General features: G+C 42.0%; 1 protein-coding gene across 1 annotated transcript in view; it reads right to left on the bottom strand.

The window, feature by feature from the left end:
* The window catches only part of LOC126473304 (uncharacterized), a 130,558-nt gene that overhangs the window by 80,007 nt on the left and 27,697 nt on the right, over window positions 1–22,854 (bottom strand). The window contains exon 4 of the mRNA XM_050100278.1: window positions 13,561–14,242. Within this exon, the coding sequence (XP_049956235.1) occupies window positions 13,561–14,242 (682 nt within the window). The remainder of the gene's footprint in view (window positions 1–13,560; window positions 14,243–22,854) is intronic.

Below are 22,854 nucleotides of genomic sequence, written 5' to 3' on the forward strand. Positions count from 1 at the left end.
TAACAGAAGACAGTGGAGTTAAATGGAAGGAAAACAAAGATATTTGATCTGCCGATATAAAGTAACACCAACAGTGTTAAAGAATAGCATAATGAGGTTCGGACTGGTCATAAATAGGAAGGTACAACAAATCATGAGTTGGTGTGACAGTTCAGTGATAGGGTACGCACCTAAGAATTGAAACCAAATCAGAACCAACAAAGACAGTTAAGTTAAAAAAGCCAAAGTCACACGCAGAAGGTGATAGGACAGTGAAATAACAAAAATGGAATGGATAAATCAGTGTGTAAGAAGGTGATGAACTGTGACAATCATGTGGTTTGAATACTGTAGTATGACATGGAATAAAAGGCAGAGTTTGGAAAGATACAAGCTTGGCAATAGGAATGAGAGAGGCTAAGATCTCAGACTTTTACAATAAATTCCACCTTGTAGGAGCACATAAATTGTTGAAAATATCACAAGAGCAGGGGTATGCTTGGAAAAGGCCAGAAGAAAGGTGAAGATACCAGCTGAACTACATTATTAAGAGAGAGATATTCCAAAATCAATTGTTGGATTGGAAGGCATACTAGGAATAGATATAGACTTAGATCACAATTTAGTTCTGATAAAGCTTAACTTCCAAGAGAATCACCAGGAAGAATCAACACACAAAGAAGCCAAATACCGAACTATTGAGGAATGATGATGCACGTTTCAGAGTTCTCTAAGGCTGTTGAAACTGTGGTAATGAATACCTAAAAGGTAATTCAGTTGAAAATGAATGGATACATCTAAAAAGGGTAATAACAGAAGTTGGACTGGTTGGTTTGGGGTATATATGGATCAAACTACAGGGTCGTTAGTCCCTTTTTCCTGATGCAAGCAAGGCTCAAGGTACAAAAACACCAAACACCTCACCTAAAAAGAAAACGAATGGAATGAACAAAAAATGAGGAAACCTACATCACAAGGAAAAGGAGAAGAAGTTGTTAAAACCATACAGCAGATGGTCTGGACTGGCTCATCACAATAATAAAGAGGATGAGCCAACCACTCTGCAACACATTAAAATGTCCAACCCAAAAAGACAAGGCGAGGTGAACGCATGTAGGGAAAAGACAACCACCAAGACAAACAAATGCAAAGAAAGTGTGACAGAGTTCAAACGGAGGGAGGGTGGCGACCTTAGAGAGAAGGCTAAATGCCCACCCTTAGATGGTACGATAACACTGTTCTACAAAAAAAACCTTTTTTTCTATTTATGATAAAAAATATTGTGATCCTAGTTGTATTCTCAGTACTGAATTGAAAACTGTTTTTAGTTTTTTTCTGTCAGGGATAGTTTATGAGTAATCACAATTTTATTTCTCTTTTCAGTTTCTGATATAGTGCAGCAAACGTGAGGTGAAATTCGACAAACAAATGCACATCTTTATGATGTTATAAATTCATCACATTAATGGAGGGTGGGATCTAATATATAAAACAGTAACCTTTGTGTATACACGTTGAAGCATTTATTTGACATGAGAAATTACAGAAAATTGACAAACAATGAGCCACTGCCTTGTAATACACATCACTTTTTTCTCTTGTATTGTGAATCTTTCTTCTCTCGAATGATATTCCAGCAATAATCTGCTAACGTAGAAGGTACCCACTTCCCTTCATAGCGCCTTTTTATGGTAGAAATGTCTTTATGGAATTTTTCCCCATGTTCATCCGATACGTCAATGCAACTCTCTGTGAAGTAGTCCAGATGAGTCCATCATATGTACCTTCAAAGACATATTGCACCCCAAATCCTGATATGCTTTGATCATATCCTTCACCATTGCTTTGTAGTTAGTAGCTCTTCTTCTTCCGAGGAAGTTTTCCGACACCATCTTGAAACAGTCCCATGCGGTTTTTTCTTTATCAGTTAAACATGCTTAAATTTGCATTTTTCTGCAGCTCCCTGATTTGTGGGCCCACAAATACACCTTCCTTTATTTTTGCAGCTGAAAGACGGGGGAATTTGGTAGCTAGATATGCAAACCCACAGCCTGTTGGATCCATGGCCTTCACGAATTGTTTCATCAGGCCAAGTTTGATGTGAAGCAGTGGAAGTAGTATATATTCAAGAGCTACCAGACTTTCACGTTGTACATTCTTTTCGCCAACTTTCCATCTTCGCTTAGGCCATTTCTTTTTCACGTAGTGAGAATTTCGGTCTCGACTACCCTACTCGCAAAGAAGACAGGCATACTTTGTGTAGCCTTGTTGCATTCCCAGTACCATAGCAATTACCTCGAAATCTGCACATATTTTCCATTTGTGTTCATTGTATTTTAATGAATTTAGCATCCTTTGTACGAATTCGTAATTCTCTTTTGTCAAACTAGCGTAAGCTACTGGAACAGAGGGTATTTTATTTCCGTTATGGAGCAAAACACCCTTCAGACTTGTTTTCGATGCATCTATGAAAAGTCTCCACTCCTGTGAAATATAAGTGAAGTTCAGCACTTTCATCAGGCCAGCAACGTCATTGCAAAAATAAGAAATAAAGGCGTGTTCTCTGTGCCTGAACACACTGATTTTAGTACTTTGGTGCAGTAGGTTATACTCTTGTAATCTTGAACCAAGCAGCTACGCCTTTTGTTTACTTAGTCCTAGATCACGTACTAAATCATTTAAATTTGCCTTTGTTAACAAATGTGGTGATGACTCATTTGTGCAGTGATATAAAGAATCATCATCTGTGATTTCTTCAGTACTACTTATTTCACTGTCACTCGGAATTTGACCTCGAGCTCTTGAAGGTACTGGAAGGTTGTCGGAATGCTGCACTGGCGTTCTCGCTGAAGGCAGATCTGGGTAAACAATGTGCCTCTTCGACTTTTTGTTCGTAAACCCCTGAATTTTTGTTAGACAGAAATAACAATCAGTAACATGGTCCTTAGGCTCCCTCCACACCATGGGAACAGCAAACAACGCCACATTCTCTTTACCTTTCCACCACTGAATTATTTTGCAGTAACATGTAGCACAACAGAAATGTGGTGCCCATTCTTTATCTTGGTCTCCTACCTCTACTCCAAAGTAATGTTTGTATGCTTTCTTTATGACTGACAGATGTAGCAGAAGTTGTCCGGCTTATATCGACATCCACGACGACGTGGCATTTCTGCAAATTTAAAAATACCACTTTGGTAATACACCTGTATTAAATTAGTAGTAGGGAACTAGAGGAACGCTGATGTGTAAAAACAAGCAGTCGTTTTACCTTCAGCACCAGGCTCAATCAGTTTACACACAGGAACTAAAAAATTCAACCGTGCTCAGAAATATAACAGACAGTTACTTGTCAGCCAAAACATCCACTCGTTAAGACTGACACAAATTGCGGCTAACACCACTGTTGTAAACTCGATGCACCTGCCCCTAGGAGGCGTGAAGCTTTACTGGCGAGGCAGCGACCGGCTGTTGCCGTTCGAGTTAATGAGATGTTTCAGGTGGTCTTAATGACGTACGTGTGGCGGGGGATAACCTAATGATGTCTGATTCTTCCCACCTGCTATTGCACAAGAAATTATCACGTTCTATCACTACTGGATGCGGCAACATACCCGTATTTCTCTATAACGTCTCTGTGTTTGCCATGAATTGTGAAAAAAAAATATATATATATAACAAAGATGAGGTGACTTACCGAACGAAAGCGCTGGCAGGTCGATAGACACACAAACAAACACAAACATACACACAAAATTCAAGCTTTCGCAACAAACTGTTGCCTCATCAGGAAAGAGGGAAGGAGAGGGAAAGACGGAAGGAAGTGGGTTTTAAGGGTGAGGGTAAGGAGTCATTCCAATCCCGGGAGCAGAAAAAGGACAGGTATACACTCGCGCGCACACACACACACACACACACATATCCATCCACACATACAGACACAAGCAGACATATTTGAAATATGTCGCTGGCAATGATATTTTGTTTACATATTTGAATTTCCCATGGTAAAATGGTCTAGAAGCACATATTTTAATATCAGAAATAGAACCCATGTCAAACAGTGTAAACCCCCCCCCCCCCCTCCCCACAAATAAAATTTAAAACTAAATCTGCTGTTGAGGTATTGTCGCCCAACACTGAAGGTAGGGAACTGGGAAGGTTAGAAGTCTGCCGAAGAATGGCTAAAAGTGTGCAGTACCACAAGATGTGGACGACAGTCATATGTGAGCCACAGTGACACTGAGGCGGATCCTCGCAACGGAGGAAGTAGCCATGTGTTAGCCACGTATGGCCAATGCGGAGCTGGCAGAGAACCACATAGTTCCTGCAAGAGGCCTGCATGGAGGTCTTCCACACATTTGTAGTCTCCTCAAGGGCACGCAGTTTGTTGTGCATACTGAAATTATGCCATTCCGTCTCCCAAATCTGAAACACCTTGCGGCGTAATAATGATCACAAGTCAGTTACAGGGATGCCAATCTCCAGAAGAGGTTTCCGTGTAGCCTGTTGGCAAGTTCATTTCTTGGGATTCCAACGAGGCCTGGGGTCCACACCACGGAACAACTGGACCGTTCCAGGGCATAGATGGACTCCTGGTCGCTACCAAAGGATGGCGGCGGTAGCACTGGTCGATAGCTTGTAGGCTGCTCAAGGAGCCAGTACAGAGGAGAAACGACTCGCCAGGGCAAGAGCGGATGCGCTCAAGAGCACAAGAAATGGCCACCAGCTCTGCAGTGAAAACACTGTGGCTGGCAAGGAGTGCTGTTCAATATGTCCTCCATGAATATACGGGAAGCCAACGTGGCCATCAGCAATTGAGCCGTCAGGGTAAACCAATTCACGGTCCCGGTACATGTCAAGAATCGAGAGGAAGTGACAGTGGAGAGCCGTGGGGTTAACCGAGTCCTTAGAACCACGTGAAAGGTCCAGGCGAAGCTTCGGCCTTGGTGTACACAATGGAGGTGTACGTGAATGGACCTCGAGTACAGGAGGTAAAGGCAAGGACTCCATGTCAGACAGAAGAGATCAGATGCAAACCACAATTGTAAGCCCTGACCTGAGCCTCTGATGCGGAAGTTGAACTGCCGTGGATGGGAAAAGAAGACGGTAATTCGGATGCTCAGGAGAACTATGAATGTGTGCAACATAACTGGTGAGCAGTTGTGCATGCCTAACCTTCAATGGAGGGACTTCGGTCTTCACCAGGACACTGATTACTGGACTCGTCCTAAAAGTTCCTGTTGCCAGTCGAATGCCACAGTGGTGCACAGGGTTGAGTAAACACAACGCTGAGGGCACCGCAAAACCATAAACCAGACTGCTGTAATCAAGGCTGGATTGAACAAGGGCTCTGTAGAGCTGCAGTAGTGCAAAGCGATCTGCACCCCAGTTAGTGTTCCTAAGGCAATGGAGGGCATTGAGGTGCTGCCAGCATTTCCGCTTCAGCTGATGAAGCCATGTCAATCAGGCATAAAAAACCAGTCCTAAGAATCGATATGTCTCCACTATCATGAGTGGATCATCATTAACGTAAAGTTCTGGTTCAGGATGAACGGTGCAATGCTGACAGAAATGCATGGCACATGACTTCATGGCTGAAAACTGGAAGCCGTGGGTTAGAGCCCATGACTGTGCCTTGCGGATGGCTCCCTGTAGGTGCCATTCAGCAACACCAGTAGTGGTGGAGCAGTACGAAATGCAGAAGTCGTCTGCATACAGAGAAGGTGAGACGGACAGCCCTATAGCTGCTGTTAGACCATTAACGGCCGCTAAAAATATAAATACACTCAATACAGAGCCCTGTGGGACCCCATTCTCCTGGATATGGGGGGGAACTATGGGAGGCACCAACTTGGACACGGAAAGTACAGTGTGATAGAAAATTTGGATAAAAACTGGGAGTGGGCCCCAGAGACCCTGCTCATATAATGTGGCAAGGATATGGTGTCGCCAGGTTGTGTCGTAAGCTTTTGATAAATCAAAAAAGATGGCAACCAGGTGTTGGTGTCTGGAAAAGGCTGTTCAGATGCCAGACTCGAGGGGAAACTAGATTATCAATAGTAGAGTGGCCCTGGTGGAAACTGCCCTGGCATGGAGCCAGTAGGCCCCGTGAGTCCAGGACCCAACACAACTGTCAACATACCATACGTTCTAACAGCTTACAAAGAACTTTGGTGAGGATGATGGGCCGATAGCTATCCACATCAAGTGGGTTTTTACCACATTTGAGCACTGGAATGATGGTACTCTCCCACCATTGCAATGGAAAGACGCCATCATACCAGATCCGGTTGAAGATGAGCTTGTAGTCGGACGAGAGATGTTTGATCATCTGACTGCGGATCTGTTCTGGACCAAGTACTGTATTGGGGCAATGTGCACGGGTGCCGAAGAGCTCCCACCCTGTAAATGGAGCATTATAGGGTTCACTGTGACGTTCAGTGGACGAGAGGGCTTTCCTTTCCATCTGCTGTTTGAGGGTCCAAAATGCTGGGGGATAATTCTCTGATGCAGAGGCTAGAGCATAGTGCTCAGCAAACTGCTCGGCAATTCCGTTTGCAACAGTAGATAACATGCCATTGATGTTAATGCCAGTAACACCTGTCGGGGTCTGGTACCCACAAACACATCTGATCTTTGTCCAGACTTGGGAAGGCGATGTATGGCACCCAATGGTCAAGACGTACTTCTCCCAACACTCCTGTTTCCATCTTTTTATAAGCTGGTGAATTCGGGCAGAGCTGTTTAAAAGCTATTAGGTGCTCTAGGGATGGATGCGTGCTGCTTATGTCGATGTAGAGCTCACCGACGCTCTTTAATGGCCTCAGTGATTTCCGGCAACCACCAAGGTACTGACTTTCACCAGGGGCACTCTAAAGAACAAGGGATCATGTTTTCCACTGCAGAAATGATCGTCCTAGTGACCTGCTCAACTACCACATCGATGGTACCATGTGGGGGAGATTCAATGGTGACAGCAGAGGTGAAGGCGTCCCAGTCTGCCTTGTTTAAAGCCTATCTTGGTAGACATCCAGGGGAATAGTGCTAGGGTGGTGACAGGAAAATCGGACAGTGGTCACTACCACACAAGTCACTGTGGGCTCTCCAGTGGACAGATGGGAGAAGTCCTGGGCTGCAGAGGGATAAATCAACGGCTGAGTAAGTGCCATGAGATACATTGAAATGTGTGGGGGCCCCAGTATTTAAGAGGCAGAGGTTGAGTTGAGACAGGAAAGTTTTGACATTTCTACTTTGACCAGTAAGCACAGAGCCACCCCACAAGGGGTTATTGGTGTTAAAATCTCCCATAAGTAGGAAAGGTTTATGGTGGTGTTGAATCAGTGCAGACAATGCATTCAGGGGTACTGCAACATCTGGAGGAAGATATATGTTGCAGACAGTTATTTCCTGTGTCGTCCTTATCCTGACAGCCACAGCTTCAAGAGGGGTTTGACGGGGCAGATGTTCACTGCATGCTGAGTTCATAACATAGACACAAACTCTCCCTGACACTCTATTACAGTTGCTACGGTTCTTGTAATGTGCCCTATAGCTGTGAAGGGCAGGGGTCCGTATTGCCGGGAACCAGATTTCCTGGAGGGCAATGCAGAAAGCAGGTGTAAAGCTTAAGGGGAGCCGGAACGATGAAAATGACAAAATTAACGTTTTTTTTGTTTTTTTTTTCATTATAAAATTATTTGGAGTTTTCTGAATAAAACAAAACAAGTTTCACCCTCCTAAGTGTGTATTTTACTGCTGCAAAGTTGACGCGCCACGTAAACGGTTGTAGCGACTTGGTGTGTCACCTCTGATGGTGCTGCTCGCTGGCTACAAAGCAGGGTATCTTTGCGAAATTAGATAGTGTTTTGCTTTCCAACGTTGTATGGCTTTATCTCTGTGACAAGTGACTGTTCATATCGGTGAACATCAATGCTATGCTGTGTGTGTTGATTTGTGGAGTTTGCTTTGTGTTGTTTAGCTGTTCAATTTTGTGTATTTGACGAATTTTCCTCGTACCTGTTTTACGTATTTGATTTGTGGATATCAATATGCCCCATTTCAGCAATCGAGTGTTTAAGAAAAGGCACAATGAGTGGAAGAAGAAATCTTTTGTTGTTTCGAAGGGAAATGCTGCTCAGACTGCTTCACCGACTACTCCAGATGAATGTGATAGAACTTCTTCCAGCAAGAAACTTTGTGACAGCAAAGAAAAATTTGAAAACTATGAAAGTGACAGTAATGATGTGAATGAAATAATTAATATTTCCTTGATTTCTAATATTTTGAAACATAACGTATTACGCCAAGTTTGCAAAGAAAGAGGACTGGAATTGAAAATAACTTCACATATTGGTTTGGCATGTAAAATGTTATTGAAGTGTAACAGAAGTTTTGTTTTCTAATTCTAACAGTATTCCTCATAGTGGTAATAGTGGAAAGAAGGTGTATTATATAAATGTTAGGCTAGTGTATGGCTTGCATTGCATTGGCAAGGGCAGTGCTGCAGGGATAATGTTATGTGGAATTATCAACTCGCCAAAACCACCAACCAAGTTAGGATTTTATAATGAATTGGTGGGATCTTCTGCTGAAGATATTGCTCAAGCAACACTGAAGGAAGCAGTTGAAGAAGTTGTGACAGATAATGGGAATTGTAAGTGCAGCATATGTGTGAAAGTGTGCTCACAGGCAGCCATCAATCAGTGGTGAATGCCTTTCTTATGCAACTGGTTTAGAGGCTGCATGATAAAGGATGATTGTGGGAAGAACTCTGATTAATAATTCACATTTCCCAAAAAAGCCTGCAGCTCCTGTAAGTTTTGGTGGTGAGGTATTCCACATGTTCCTGGAAAAACTGGCATTGTCTAAGAAGCACATTAGCCCAGCAGCATACAATATAGTGAATAGGGTGCAAAAGATTCACAGGTGGTCCTGACATGTAGCAATCACAGTCAAGATAGATTGTGCAAGTGTGGACATGGTTAACTGTTCCAGATATCTCAGGAAGATCACTGGATCAGAAGAGATCTGAAAAAGCAAACGTCTGTATTTGTATAAAGTGAAGGTAGTGTTGATCATTATGATGTTTTGCAACTCCTTATTCAGTGGCATCTGCAAATGTGTGTTAGCAAGGCCAGTCTAAAAAAAAAAAAAAAAATTCTTCCAGCAAGCTTTGTGAGGAAGTCTTCTGGACATGGTGTAAGAGAGATTTTGAATTGTGCCTGAGTACTTACTGTTGATTCAATATCTCTGCATTGCCAGAGGGAGAAACTGGATTTCCTTACCACTGCCAGAGGCATGGTCCAAGTACTTGTTTTAACTGGGTTGATTAGTTGGTTGGCCTGTTGGTTTACTGATGAAAGGGACTGAACGATGAGCTCATCAGTACCTACTGCCTGGAACAGCTACGTCAACAAAATTACACCCCAAAGAAGGGCCTAGAGCATGAAACCCAAGGAAAGAAAACCCCAGGGTCTACCCAATGCCTAGAGAAAAGAACATGGAAGAAGAAAAGGAATAAAGGCAAGCAAGGTGCCCTGTCCAGGGAGCAGCCGCAGATCCCCAAAGTTAGACAGTACAATGGGGGACATACACCCTCCCCGTAGAGTGAGTGCTGGGGCAGACCATCAAACCCAGCAGCCACTGGCCGGAGAAGGCAACAGGGCATCCTGCCAACCCCTCTATGGGTCGACAAAGCTGAGGCGCCCTTCCTTAGAGAGAGTGATAATAGCTCCTTTCATGAATAAACCAAAAAACCAGATCAGCTACAAAGGTTTCATCTGTTAACACCAGGGGTAGTGCAACAGGAAGATTAAGAGTCTGCCACTGGGTGGCTATATTGGGACAGTCCAGTAAAATGTGGATCAATTTCAAACAGGTACCTCGACAACAGTGGGACACATCCTTGTGATGAAGGAGATGACCGAGTCAGCCAAGTTGGCCAATGTGGAGCCAGCAAAGGACGATAAAGTCTTGTATGGAGGACCTCCACAAATTTGTGGTCTCCTTTACCAGACATAGTGTGTTCAGCAGTCAGGGTAAGACAGTCCATATTCCAAATCCTTAGAAGTTGATGGCATAATACTGACTGAAGGTCCAGTTCCAGAATGCCAATCTCAAGGAGGTGGCTTGCCAGTAGCCAATTTGACCAGCTTGCCAGCGAGCTCATTCCCGGGGATCCTAATGTGACCCAGGGGACAGACAAATACCCCAAGCATCCACATTGTTTGAGGGCAAAAAGGGAATCCTGGATGATCAAGACCAAAGGATAGTGAGGGTAACACTGGTCAGGAGTGTGTGAACTGCTCAGAGGCACTATAGATGAGGAAGCACTCACTGGTGCAGGAGAGGATATACTGAATAGCAAAAGAGGTGGCTAGCAACTCTGCAGTGAAAACACTGCAGCCATCCAGCAAGTACCGAAGTTCATTACATCCTGCATGGATGCAAGTGCCAACCACCGGGCCATCAGTATAGACTACTTCTGAACCCTGAAACCCGCCGAGGATAAGGAAGAATTGGCTACTGAGGCTACTGGACCTTGTGACAAGTCAAGACAGAGCTGTGGACAGGGGATACACCACAGACGTTTGTGTGAGCAGGCCCAGAGAAGAGGTGGTATAGAGGGAAGCTGGAGTTCAGAAAAAAAAGGGACCAGATGTGGATAGCATTTGTAACCCCAGACGTGGGCTGCCAATGCGGGAGGTCGCTCCCTGTTTCTGGTAGGAAGAGAGAGTAGTTCGGGTACTGCGGGGAACAGTGGATGCTTAACACATAAGCAATCACCTGTTGTTTCTGCAGGACCCGCAACAGTGGAACCCGTGCCTCCTCTAGGAGGCTAATCACAGGATTAGTCCAAATGGTGCCAGCTGCCAGCCATATCCCACAATGGCGTATTGGGTCACACATCTCTTAACATCGAAGGTCATGTTGAGTCATTTGCAAGACTCCCATAATCTAGATGGAACTGGATCAATGCTTTGTAGAGCTGCAGCAGGGCAGAGCAGTCCACAACCCAGTTGGTATAGCAGGGGAATCAAAGAGCACTGAGGTGTGACCAACATGTTCACTTTAGTTGACGAAGATGGGGAGTCCATGTCAACCAGGAATCACCATGAGAGTCCACAACATTGAGGGGCTGGCCATAAAGGTAAATATCCGGAAGGGGATAGACTGTATGGCAGCAAAAGAAATGCTTAACACATGTCTTGGCAGCTGAAAATGGAAGCCAAGAGTGATAGCTCAAGATTGCACTCAGTGTTATGCTCCCTGCAGTCTGCATTCAGCAACACCCATCACAGATGAACAGAAGTAAAGCGAAAATCAGCACCATACAAAGAGGATGAAATCACAGGCTCCACAGCCACCACCAGACCATTGATAGCCATTAAAAAGAGAGGGACGCTCAAAACAAAACCCTGCCACACCCCAGTCTCTGGCAGATAGGTGGTGCTAAGTGAGACATAATATGGAAGAAAGTCCCAGATAAAAATCGGGAGTGGGCCATGGAGGCATCACCCATGTAAGGTGGTGAGGCTGTGGTGCCACGAAATGGTATCATAAGATTTATGCAGATCAAAGAAGATTGCAACAAGGTGTTGACATTGGGTGAAAGTTGTTCAAATAACAGACTACAGGTGGACTATCTTATCTGCAGTAGAGCAGATTGTATGCCACCTTTGGCCAACTGCTACGACTGCCAAATCTGACAATGAAAGTCAAATTGTGATAATTATGAGAAACGATGATTAACAGCAGCAAACCATGAAAATAGCTTATAACAAAAGAGTCCTAAATCTACACCACGCTGTAAAGCAAACAGAGTGGCAGCGACCACTTATGATACACGGACATCATCTGAAGATCGCAATCTCCCTGTAATGGATCCATCACAATAAAAACACTAACAACCTCAATAATTTCCTTTATATCATCAAACATCTCTTTATCATCTGCAGAGATAGTTGGCATATATACTTTTATGGCTGTGTTGGGTCTTAGCTTTGTGTGTATCTTGGCTACAACATATGTTTGCTATACTGTAGCTTACACATATTCCTATTTTCTTATTCATTATTAGACCCATTTCTACATTACCCCTATCTGACTGTGTTGATAACCCTGCACTGACCTGACCAGAAGGCCTGTTCCTCCTGCCACCACACTTCACTTATTCTCACTAAATCTACCTTCACCCTACCCATTCCCTTTTTAAATTCTCTAATCCACCTGCCACATTAAGGGATCTAACATTCCACAGTGGAGTCAGTAAAGTATCAGTCTTGTTTTTCATGGTCAATCTGGTGTTTTAACATCAATCAACAGGGCCTGAAACTGTGAATGGCTGAAACCGAGGGAAGACTACAGCTGATATTTTTTCCAAGGACATGCAGCTCTACTGCATGGTTTAATGATGGCATCCTCTTTGGTAAAATATTGTGGAGGTAAAATAGTCCCCTAGTCAAATGTCCAGGCAGGGACTGCTCAGGTGGTTGTCCTCACTAAACAATATTACAGTGACAAGAGTATATAAAATGAACCTATTATCTCCGAGTAAAATTCAGAATATGGTTAGGAATTTTAAGAAATAAAACAAGTAAAAACTCAAGGAGGGGATCATCAAAACCTCAAAAAAGCTTCTTTCAAGCCATCTGGCACATCAGAGGCCAAGACCGTTTCTTTGTGAAACGTAAACCTTATACCACCCATGCACCACCAGAACAACACAAATATCCCAACAGAATACACTACCACTGCACTGCCCGAATGAATGCTGGGAAAACAGAACATAATTTTGTTAATTTCTGTTTATAAGAGTTGCATGTTACTGTAGTTATGAGATTTTGCTCAGGGAGACTGAACTGCGAACATGACTTGCCTTAAGCCTCAATGATTACACATAATGGAGAACTGCCACAACTACAAATATCTTGTTCTTTAATTATTAATATTTATAAAAATGGAATGAGTAAAGGTAACCACTGACACAGTTTACACACACAAACACACATGCAAAGATGCATAATTAAATGCTCCATTCATACTGTCAGCAAAAAGTATTATATTGGAAACAGAGCAATTATACACACTGATAATTATTATGAAGATATTTTTCTTTAGCAGAAGAGATGAATTTGAGCCAGTCAGGCAATCGAAAATCGTCTTTCATAGCAGTGAAATACAAAAGTAATGAATTGGTTCAAGGATGATGATGTCATGAAACTTTGGGACCAGAAAACAAACAATGATACAGTGTTCAAGTGAGTGTTACAGTGTAGAAAATAAAAACCTAACATATTTGGAGCAATACGTTGGTAAGAATTCACTTTTGGAAAAAGAATTTTACCCTGCAAGAATCAAAAAGATATCCAATACATACCAGGAAGCCCCTATGATGGTAGTTTTATTTAACAAGTTATGAAAAATTCATCACTGAAATTATAAAAGTACAAATAAGCTGTACGAACATACATAATCAGGCATTTACAGCAAAATAATCTATGGACTAAATAACAATCCGTATTAATAAAATACTTTCATAATCCACACAATGGCAAGAGTTTTGCAGGGAAGACTTACCTCCCATATGTCCTTCATATTAAAGTCATCAGGAATGTCCATTTCTCTGATGGCTTGTCCAACGAGGGGTCCAAACTGAGTAAATGGCTGGATATGGGTCAATGCTACAACACTTAGTCCATGTTCAGCATTACACATTTTCAGTGTCAAACTGACAGGTAACGATGCTTCGGCATAACTCTGATGACCAGACCGTCCTTCGAGTATAGTCGGTTTACGTTCCTCTCCATCACAAGGGTTACTCACTATTACAGCACTAGTTCTTTCACTCTGCTCACGATGGTCAAACCATTGCTTGTATATTACAGAATCACTCACAATTGTTTGTGGACTGCGAAGAGGACAAGCTTCTAACAAATGACGTGAATTGCAATCACCACACATCTTAATCCTGATTGCAACACGTTGAATGTGAGGCTGCTGTTGCGCCTGATGCTGCTCTTGCTGTAGCTGCTGTGGCTGTTCCTCTTGTTGCGAATGTGGTGGTGTGGCAATTGGGGGGTCAATTTCCACATTTTTGAGAACATCATCTGATGTACAGGGCCATGAGACATTTTCCTCTTTTACACAAAGTTCCCTATTTCCATTTGCAAGACTACACTGACTATCTGCCTCAACCTCAATCATGTTGTTCTCATGAGGAAAGCCATCTTCTGGTGCTTTCCGAACATCGTGATGCTTCCTATGAAGAAACAGGAAAAATAGTAAAGCGATTAGTCACAAATGTGAACAGATATACTAAAATCAGAAAAGTGAGAAAAATGAACTACAGAATTTTAACTGCATGTTATAAAAGTTATGTTCTCCTCTAATTATAAAATGAAGAGAGGTACAGAAACATATACTAAATTGTTGTCAACAGTGAGATACATTTTCCCTTGCCGAATTTACAACACAGCTAATTCAGAGGCATCAATAATTTTTAATCACGATGTGAAGTCTATGCATTGTTCTCTGTTGTTGAGACATATGCAAACAAAACAACAACAGCAAAACACTTAAGAGTTTCACGATGTACAGATGACCATACAAAAGTACTCCGTCTGTAACATTTACCCCATTAAATGCAAATACAAAGGTGCTCAGTAACACCATCTGCTGCAAAGAAAGATACATTAATTTAAAATTTTGCTACTAAAGGAAACATTTGCAGTCAAACTTATTTGGGACACTAGTTTGTTCCGAATGAAGAGCCGAGTTGATGAACTGCTCAAGTTGCCAGGAATTGAACGTAATTATGGAAAGTAACAATTGGATACTGTAGTGGTTACAGGCACATAACAGCACTAAGAGGAGGAAAGGGGGGGGGGGGTAGGGGAGTTATGATGCACTTAACACTGCATTTTCATTTTCAGTGTGTTCTCTTCAAATATAAAAATTCACAATAAGTTGTTTCATATCAGATGTCAACATTAACAGAGTAGTTATATATCAAAATCACATATAGCCATACAGCCAAAATTAAATCTCCATCTTCTACCTCCACTGTACATCCAGATTCATCTAAACAAGCATTCAACAGCTAACATAAATCAAATATAAAGAACTGCAGTCAGCAGTCCAGTAAGAGGAACAACAAATTAGTCAGCCACTCATATAGAACTATTCAGAAAGCTTATGTATATAAGGTTCACTCAAATGAAACCTGGTCAGTGCGTCAACCTTTGCCTTACACGTAAGGTGGCACCACGTAACTGCAGGTATGGGGGTGCCATCTATAGGTAGAGAGACTGACGCGTGTGCACTGTTTGGTGTTGCATAGCACTAGTGTGGTTTCACGCAAAAGAGAAGGTGGGCACACAAGTTATCATCCACTACCGAATATGCAGGCGAGTAAGCAGGAACAATGAGGAGTGATTCGATTTTTGGTGGTGGAGGGAGTTAGAGGCCGTGAAATGTATCAACAGATGAAGGCTGTGTACGGTGAGTACAGTCCGAGTCGTTCAAGTGTTGTGGAATGGCACAAACAATACCTTGAGGTGAACGAGTCACTGGAAGACGACGATCATCCTGGACAGGACCGTTGTGTCATCACACCGGAAATGCTGATGGAAGTGAACGTTTTAGTCTTGGACAACCACAGAATCACCGTGGATGAGATCCATCAGTTACTGGGTATAAGCGAGGGTGCCACCCAACCCATAATGCAACAACACTTGAACTTTCGAAAAATCTGTGTGCATTGGGTTTCCACCAACAGATGGCTGAACAGCAAAATATTCAAATAGCACTGTCTTTGAGTCACCTGAAACATTATCATGAGGAGGAATACAGCTTTCTGTCGCATATTATCACAGATAACGAGCATGGTGTAAGCAAGTGTAAGAGCAAGCAGTGGAAACATGCGACTTCACCACCTCCAAAAAAAATCCAAGGACATGCACACTAGTTCTGGTAAAGTCATAATGTCCTTTTTTGACCACAAGGGCCCACTGCTTCTCAAGTTCCTGGAATGGGGAACACCATCAATGCCCAGCATTATCAAGCCACTTTATAGAACCTTGGACGAGCCATCAAGTTGAAACACCAAGGCATGTTGTCCAATGGTGTTATCCTGCTACAGGATAACACCCACCCACACACAGGCAATGCAGTGAAGACAACATTGCAGCAGTTTCGGTGGGAAACTGCTGGAACATCCACCGTACAATCCCGACCTTTCACCATGTGACTTACATGTGTTTGGACCTCTAAAACAAGCTATTGGCAGACATCGATTCGCAACGGTTAATGAAGTGTATGACTGGGTCCAGGCTTGGATCTGACAGCAGCCTACTAGCTTCTTCAAGGATCGAATCGACTGGCTAGTGTCACAATGGGACAAACGTGCCAACAGCTTTGGCGACTATTTTTGAGTATGTGTACTGTGGGTATAACTACATTTTTGAGTTAATAAAATCATTATCAATACTTTACACTAGTGACTGGGTTTCATTTGAATGCCCCTTATATAAAGAGTGAGTCATAAAGGACTTTACAATTTTGGAATGATATAGATACTTATAGAGGTAAATTGCAGATCAGTAGGAGAGTTATTTTGTAGCAAACAGCCTCAAGTCTCACATAATGTGTCAACTGTCATTTTGGTTCGATGTGGCTACCATTTGTGATGCAAAACCATCCCACTGGTAATCAATTTCTTCCCACATTCGTTACAGTGAATCAGGCAATGGCAGCATAGGTTCAGTTTTTCAGTTCTGCTAAATGGTTTGGTAGGGGAGGAACATACACATGGTTTTTAATGAAACCCCAGAGAAAGAAATCCAGTGGTGTCTAGTCTGGGCAGCAAGGTGGCCTTGCGACTGGCCCTTCATGGCCAATGCACATACTTGGGAAGCAGTTATCGAGGAAACCTTGAGGAAATCAGGTGGTGCAGCATATTGCTGGTAGTAAACCATTCCATCACTGTCATGTTAATTTATCTGTGGAATTAAAAAGTTTTCATGAAACTAAAACACACAGTGTGCACATTCCACATGAGTGAAAGTAGCCATTTAAATGTGTGCTACACTGGTGCTGCTGGTGGCGAAATGGGGTACTGATCTACTATGCGAATCAAATTTGAGATTGTCTGCTACAAAATGACACATCTACTGAGTCTGTAAGTTATCTCAATCAATTTGCATATCATTCCAAAGTTGTAAAGTCCTTTTAGTTACAATCTGAATAAAAGTAACCTGTCTAAGCAAAGGAATAAGTACCTTCAGAAAGTACAGACAAAACAAAAGATTGTGAAAAATTGAATGACACTAGTGCACGTCCGGTTACTGTGCCGGGCACAACACAATTCTGCTATAATGAAAAAGGTAACACAGCTCTGGCAGCAAGAAAGAAATGAAGATTAGGGTCATATTTTCCGCCAATGGTGAGTTTATTAAAAAAGGAGTACAAGCTCAGATAGGACGAATATGAGGAAGGACAAGGATGGGGAAGCCAGCTAGACAAATCCTTTATAAAGAAACAATCATGGTAACCACCTTAAACAATTTACTAACTAATTTTAATGATTAATGAAAACCACCTTAGCTGTATTATTACAAGTTTATTGTGCTATGACAGGTTTTGTTCTTAGAATATCTTCAGGTTGCCGAGCTGTGTTAAAATCATGATACAAATGAACTGGTTGTCGTATTTAATGTTCAAGACCAAATCCAGAAGCAATTTTCAAATGCTGCTTGTAGCACGAGATTAGAGCCAAACAAACAAACACATGAAGCTTGGGAAAATAAGCCAAAACGTAATTATTGATCTGGTGTTGGGTGACAAAGCTACAGACAGACTGACATCTACAAAATTGTTGGGTATTCATATCGATGGAAACAAATTTTAATGATCATGTAACAAAACTTTCACAGAAATTTAATTCTGCCAATTTTGCTCTTAGAATTATTGAAAATGTTTGTATCTCAGAGGATGCTAGGACGGCATATTTTGCCTGTTTTCAGTCTCTTGCAACATACGGAATACAACTTTGGGGTGTCACCACTTGCCACCTAAAACAATTTTTTATTATTATTTTTTGTGACAGAAGAGGGTATCCAAATAGTAACACACAGCCATCCACAGACACACTGCAAACCCACATTCGAAAAGCTTAAAATACTAACAATATTTTGTATGGTGCATGTGTGTTTCACCTTGTAGATTTTCAAACGAATGCCAACTTCCATAACTACAATACTCAAAACACAACAACACTCCATACACAGCAAACAAAAAGAACAAACACTCAAAAGCACATTCGCCATATTGGCACAAAACTTTACAACAGACTGCCAGTCAAATTCAGGAAGTTAGAAGTCAGAAAAAAATTAAAGCAGAATTTAATTTTCTACTCGAGCAACGTTTTTACTCAAATGACACTGTAGGCTAATAAATATTTTCTGACCATGTTTATATTAAGGTAAAACTGAAAATACTGTCTTTCACCTTGAAACTCTTTATTATACGAGGGCGGTTCAGAAAGTAACCTCCGATTGATCACAGTGCGGGTTGTGGGGGGAGTAGCGACGCCGTCTGTGCGTTCACGCACTCAACAGGTCAGTCGGCATCAAGCCGTGGTCGAGTGAACGTCGTACCTGCGCTAGTTTAGTTTTTGTGGCAGTTTGAAATGTGTGCTGCAATAGAAAACCCCGCCAAATGTGAAGTGCGTGCTGTCATAAGGTTTTTTTACAGCCAAAGGATATTCTGCAGCAGCTATTCATCGTGAGCTTTGTGCCGTGTACGGACCAAGAGTTATGAGTGAAGGAGTTGTCCGTGAATGGGTACGTTTATTTAAAAGTGGACGAGAAAACGTTCATGATGAAGAGAGGAGTGGTAGACCATCATTGGTGACTGACGAACTCGTTCAGACAGTTGATGCAAAAGTTCGTGAAAATCGACGTTTCTCATTGTCGGAGTTGTCTACTGGTTTTCCACAGATTTCTAAGACTCTCTTGTACGAGATAGTGACAGCAAGATTGGGTTACCGTAAGTTCTGTGCACGATGGGTGCCCAAAATTCTTACCGACCACCACAAAACTCAAAGAATGGCCTCTGCATTAGACTTTCTGTCACGTTATGAGGACGAAGGAGAACCATTGTTAAACAGAATTGTGACCGGTGACGAAACCTGGATTAAGTACGTGAACCCTGAGACAAAAGAACAATCAAAGATGTGGGCACATTCAAATTCGCCTACCAAACCAAGAAAAGCCTCGCAAGATTTTTCTGCCAGAAAACTGATGGCAACGGTGTTTTGGGATGCCAAAGGGGTGTTGTTGGTTGAATTCATGGAACGTGGTACGACCATTAATCAAGACGTGTACTGTGAAACAATAAAAAAGTTACGACGGGCTATACAGAACAAACGCCGTGGTATGCTGACTTCCGGTATCGTTTTTTTGCACGATAACGCCCGTCCTCACTCTGCTCGCAGAACAACGGCCCTTCTTGAGTCCTTCATGTGGGACGTTATCAACCATCCACCTTACAGCCCAGACCTGGCGCCAAGTGATTATCACCTCTTCATGCATTTGAAGAAATGGCTCGGGTCACAGCGGTTTGATGACGACGAAGAGCTCAAAGATGCGGTCACAGGCTGGCTCCAGGCACAAGCGGGTGATTTTTATGCAGAAGGAGTTTCAAAGCTTGTAAAGAGATACGATAAGTGCCTCAATCGCTATGGAGACTATGTAGAAAAATAGTGCAAAGATGTAGTTGTAAGATGTATATATTCAAATATTTTTATTTAACTTGGTGTATTTTTTTAAATCAACCGGAGGTTACTTTCTGAACGGCCCTCGTATTTGCATACCTAACGGATAGCTGGATATAAAGGGGATGACAAAACAGACTCTGCAATTACAATACCATAAGCATATGTGTCTATATAGTTTTACTACTATGTATAGTATGGTCTTGTATTATTCTGTATTACTATTAACTGTATGACCTTGTACTTTTGGTAGTTCTTTATTTACATATTTGTATGTTCCACTTCCTTGAAATGGTTTCTCAAATTTACATGTACTTTTGGACAACATCTATACAATATTTATTGCCTGCAGATGGATAAAGAAAACAAACCAACATGTGATTATTGCTCTACGCAGCACACTGGCAGGCAAGGTGACATGCATGTGTTGCATTAACAGCTGTTTCTGTAGTAAGATGAGCCCATGAGTGTGATGGACAACTAACTTGCTAGTTTTGTTCTCTCTCTCTCTCTCTCTCTCTCTCTCTCTCTCTCTCTCTCTCTCACACACACACACACACACACACACACACACACACACACACACACACACACACACACACACACCCTCAGGTCGTAGCAAGCCGCCTCTTAAATTATGTCCATTGAGCATACTACTTTCTGGTCCTTCCCAAACTGTCGTGTCAGAAAGCATCATCACAAAATCAGAGAACTTTATTAAGCCTGACAAAAAATAGACTCTAATTCAAACTTTATGCAGACAGTTTCATTACCTCTTTGAATTACATAGATGTAGGCAGAGCTCAACTCCATTACAGTTTAATATTCTGCAACATCAAACAAGTGTTTCCTTTTTTGTCACTATTATAGTTATGTTCCGCTAAGCACTGGTGGTGAATAGAGTTTATGTTGGAAATACTCACAATTTGCCTAATTTCAGGCTTTTATAAATTAGTAAGGGTGGATTCTCAATTCTACTTTTTTTTTTTAAATTTGTGATTGTCTTTTTAATTACTTTTTTGTTTTCAGAATTGGCTCAAATGGTTCACATGGCTCTGAGCACTATGGGACTTATCTTTCTATTACACATTTTGGAGGTTTATACATGTAGTCTGCAGCGCGTGGTCGTACGGTAGCGTTCTCGCTTCCCGCGCCCGGGTTCGATTACCGACGGGGTCAGGGATTTTCTCAACCTCGTGATGACTGGGTGTTGTGTGATGTCCTTAGGTTAGTTAGGTTTAAGTAGTTCTAAGTTCTAGGGGACTGATGACCATAGATGTTAAGTCCCATAGTGCTCAGAGCCATTTGAACCATTTTTTTTTTATTATACATGTAACATAATATGGATTTATTAAAATTAACAGAACATGGTTGGTATATACAATTTTCTTATATCCTTTTGTGTTCTATAACAACGAGACTTTGCTGACTGGTTCTATTCGACTTTTTCAGTATTTATGGGATCTGAAGGCATCAATTTCCTAGAGTGTAATCCTCAAGTGGCTGGTTCAAATCTTGCTAAATTCCATATTTATTAACAAATGGAAACGTTAACCAACAAAAACTGAATCTGGATCTTTAAATAAAAACAACATTTCCTATTTTAAATTCTGGCCATATGAAAATAAATTAAAATTTAATAGACATGCAAATGCCTTGTCAAATGAAAAATTATCATCATTTTTATGTTTTCGATTATATGCATCAATAAGATGATTCAGTCCCTAAAAACAAAAATAATTTTATTTTCTATTTGATGCTTCACTCACCGATATCAAATGGCAGCAGTAGCAGTGGAGGGTACATGAAGTGTGTCAAAGGGGTGTGGAAAACAGTGAAGTCATTTTTTTAATGCAGAAACAGTGATTTATCTGAAATCCACAAAGGCACAATCACTGGATTTTGAGCCAAGGGTGGAAACATTTCCAAAACAGTTAAATCTTTAAGGTGTTGGTGTGCCATCATGATTAAAGTATTTTGTGCCTGGCAAAATGGCGCTATCCAAAACAGTCACTGATGCAACGGTTAACAACTGACCACGCTGATGAAACAAGAAGCTATCAACAGTGCATACTCAATGACCGTTCAGCCGAACGTGGCTGTGTATGGGCCTCTGCAGCAGGCATCTGGTTCATAGGCCCAAGCTGACTGATATTTATTGGTGATGAAGGCTGAAATTTGCATTCCAATACTGCAACTGGATGTCCACTGAATGGCGACTGGTAGCCTTTCCAGATTAATCACATTTTGTGCTCTGTTGGACATTTGGCCAGTGGCGTGTACAGTATGAAATGTGTGAAAGCAAACATCCTGCATGTGTTACGGTCTGGGGAATGTTTTCATGACATTCTCTGGATAATCTCTTCATTCTGGAAGGCACAATGGATCTTCATAAGTATGCATCTCTCCTTGGAGACTGTACCAACCCCTACATGCAGTTTGTTTTTTCTCGGCACAATGGCATCTACCAGCAGGTCAATGCAATGTCGCACACAGCTCACGCTGCTTTTGTTCAAAAATAGCCTGTAAACCGCACTGCAACCAATTTGCCCTTTGTATCATCCATCAGCGTGGTCTCCTGTTAATCACTGTCCTAGTCGGTAGGTGGATCCACACTGGGAAGTGGTCACTAGAATGTAAATCTGTAGCTACTTCCCACTGAACCGAGTTTACAATAGCCAGGGAACAAAAACAAACGTCTATGGCTGAAAAAGACCCTGCAGCTATGGAAAAGTGTGTCATTCGACCCACATTCAGAAGGCATATAGTCTCAGAATGAATGAATCGCTTGATCATCTGACCCCTGAAGCAAGTGGTAGCTGAACCCCACAGCACATTGTGTATGTTGAAGTCCCCCACAAGAAGGAATGGGCGTGGGAGTGCCTGGAAGAGTTCTGATAGTGTGTCTGCATCCAAAGCATCATTAGGGAGAAGGCAGAAAGAACACACTGTGATATCAAAGGGTGCGATAACTTTCACGGCAATTGCTTGCATGGTCATGGTAAGAGGAACAGGAGAGAAGTGGCATCTGTCATCAATGAAAAGATCCACTCCACCTTTAGCCCTGTCTCCAGTAGTATCGTCCTTCCTGTATGGGT

Source organism: Schistocerca serialis, chromosome 4 (genome assembly GCF_023864345.2).
Source record: "Schistocerca serialis cubense isolate TAMUIC-IGC-003099 chromosome 4, iqSchSeri2.2, whole genome shotgun sequence".
NCBI classification, from domain to species: domain Eukaryota; kingdom Metazoa; phylum Arthropoda; class Insecta; order Orthoptera; family Acrididae; genus Schistocerca; species Schistocerca serialis.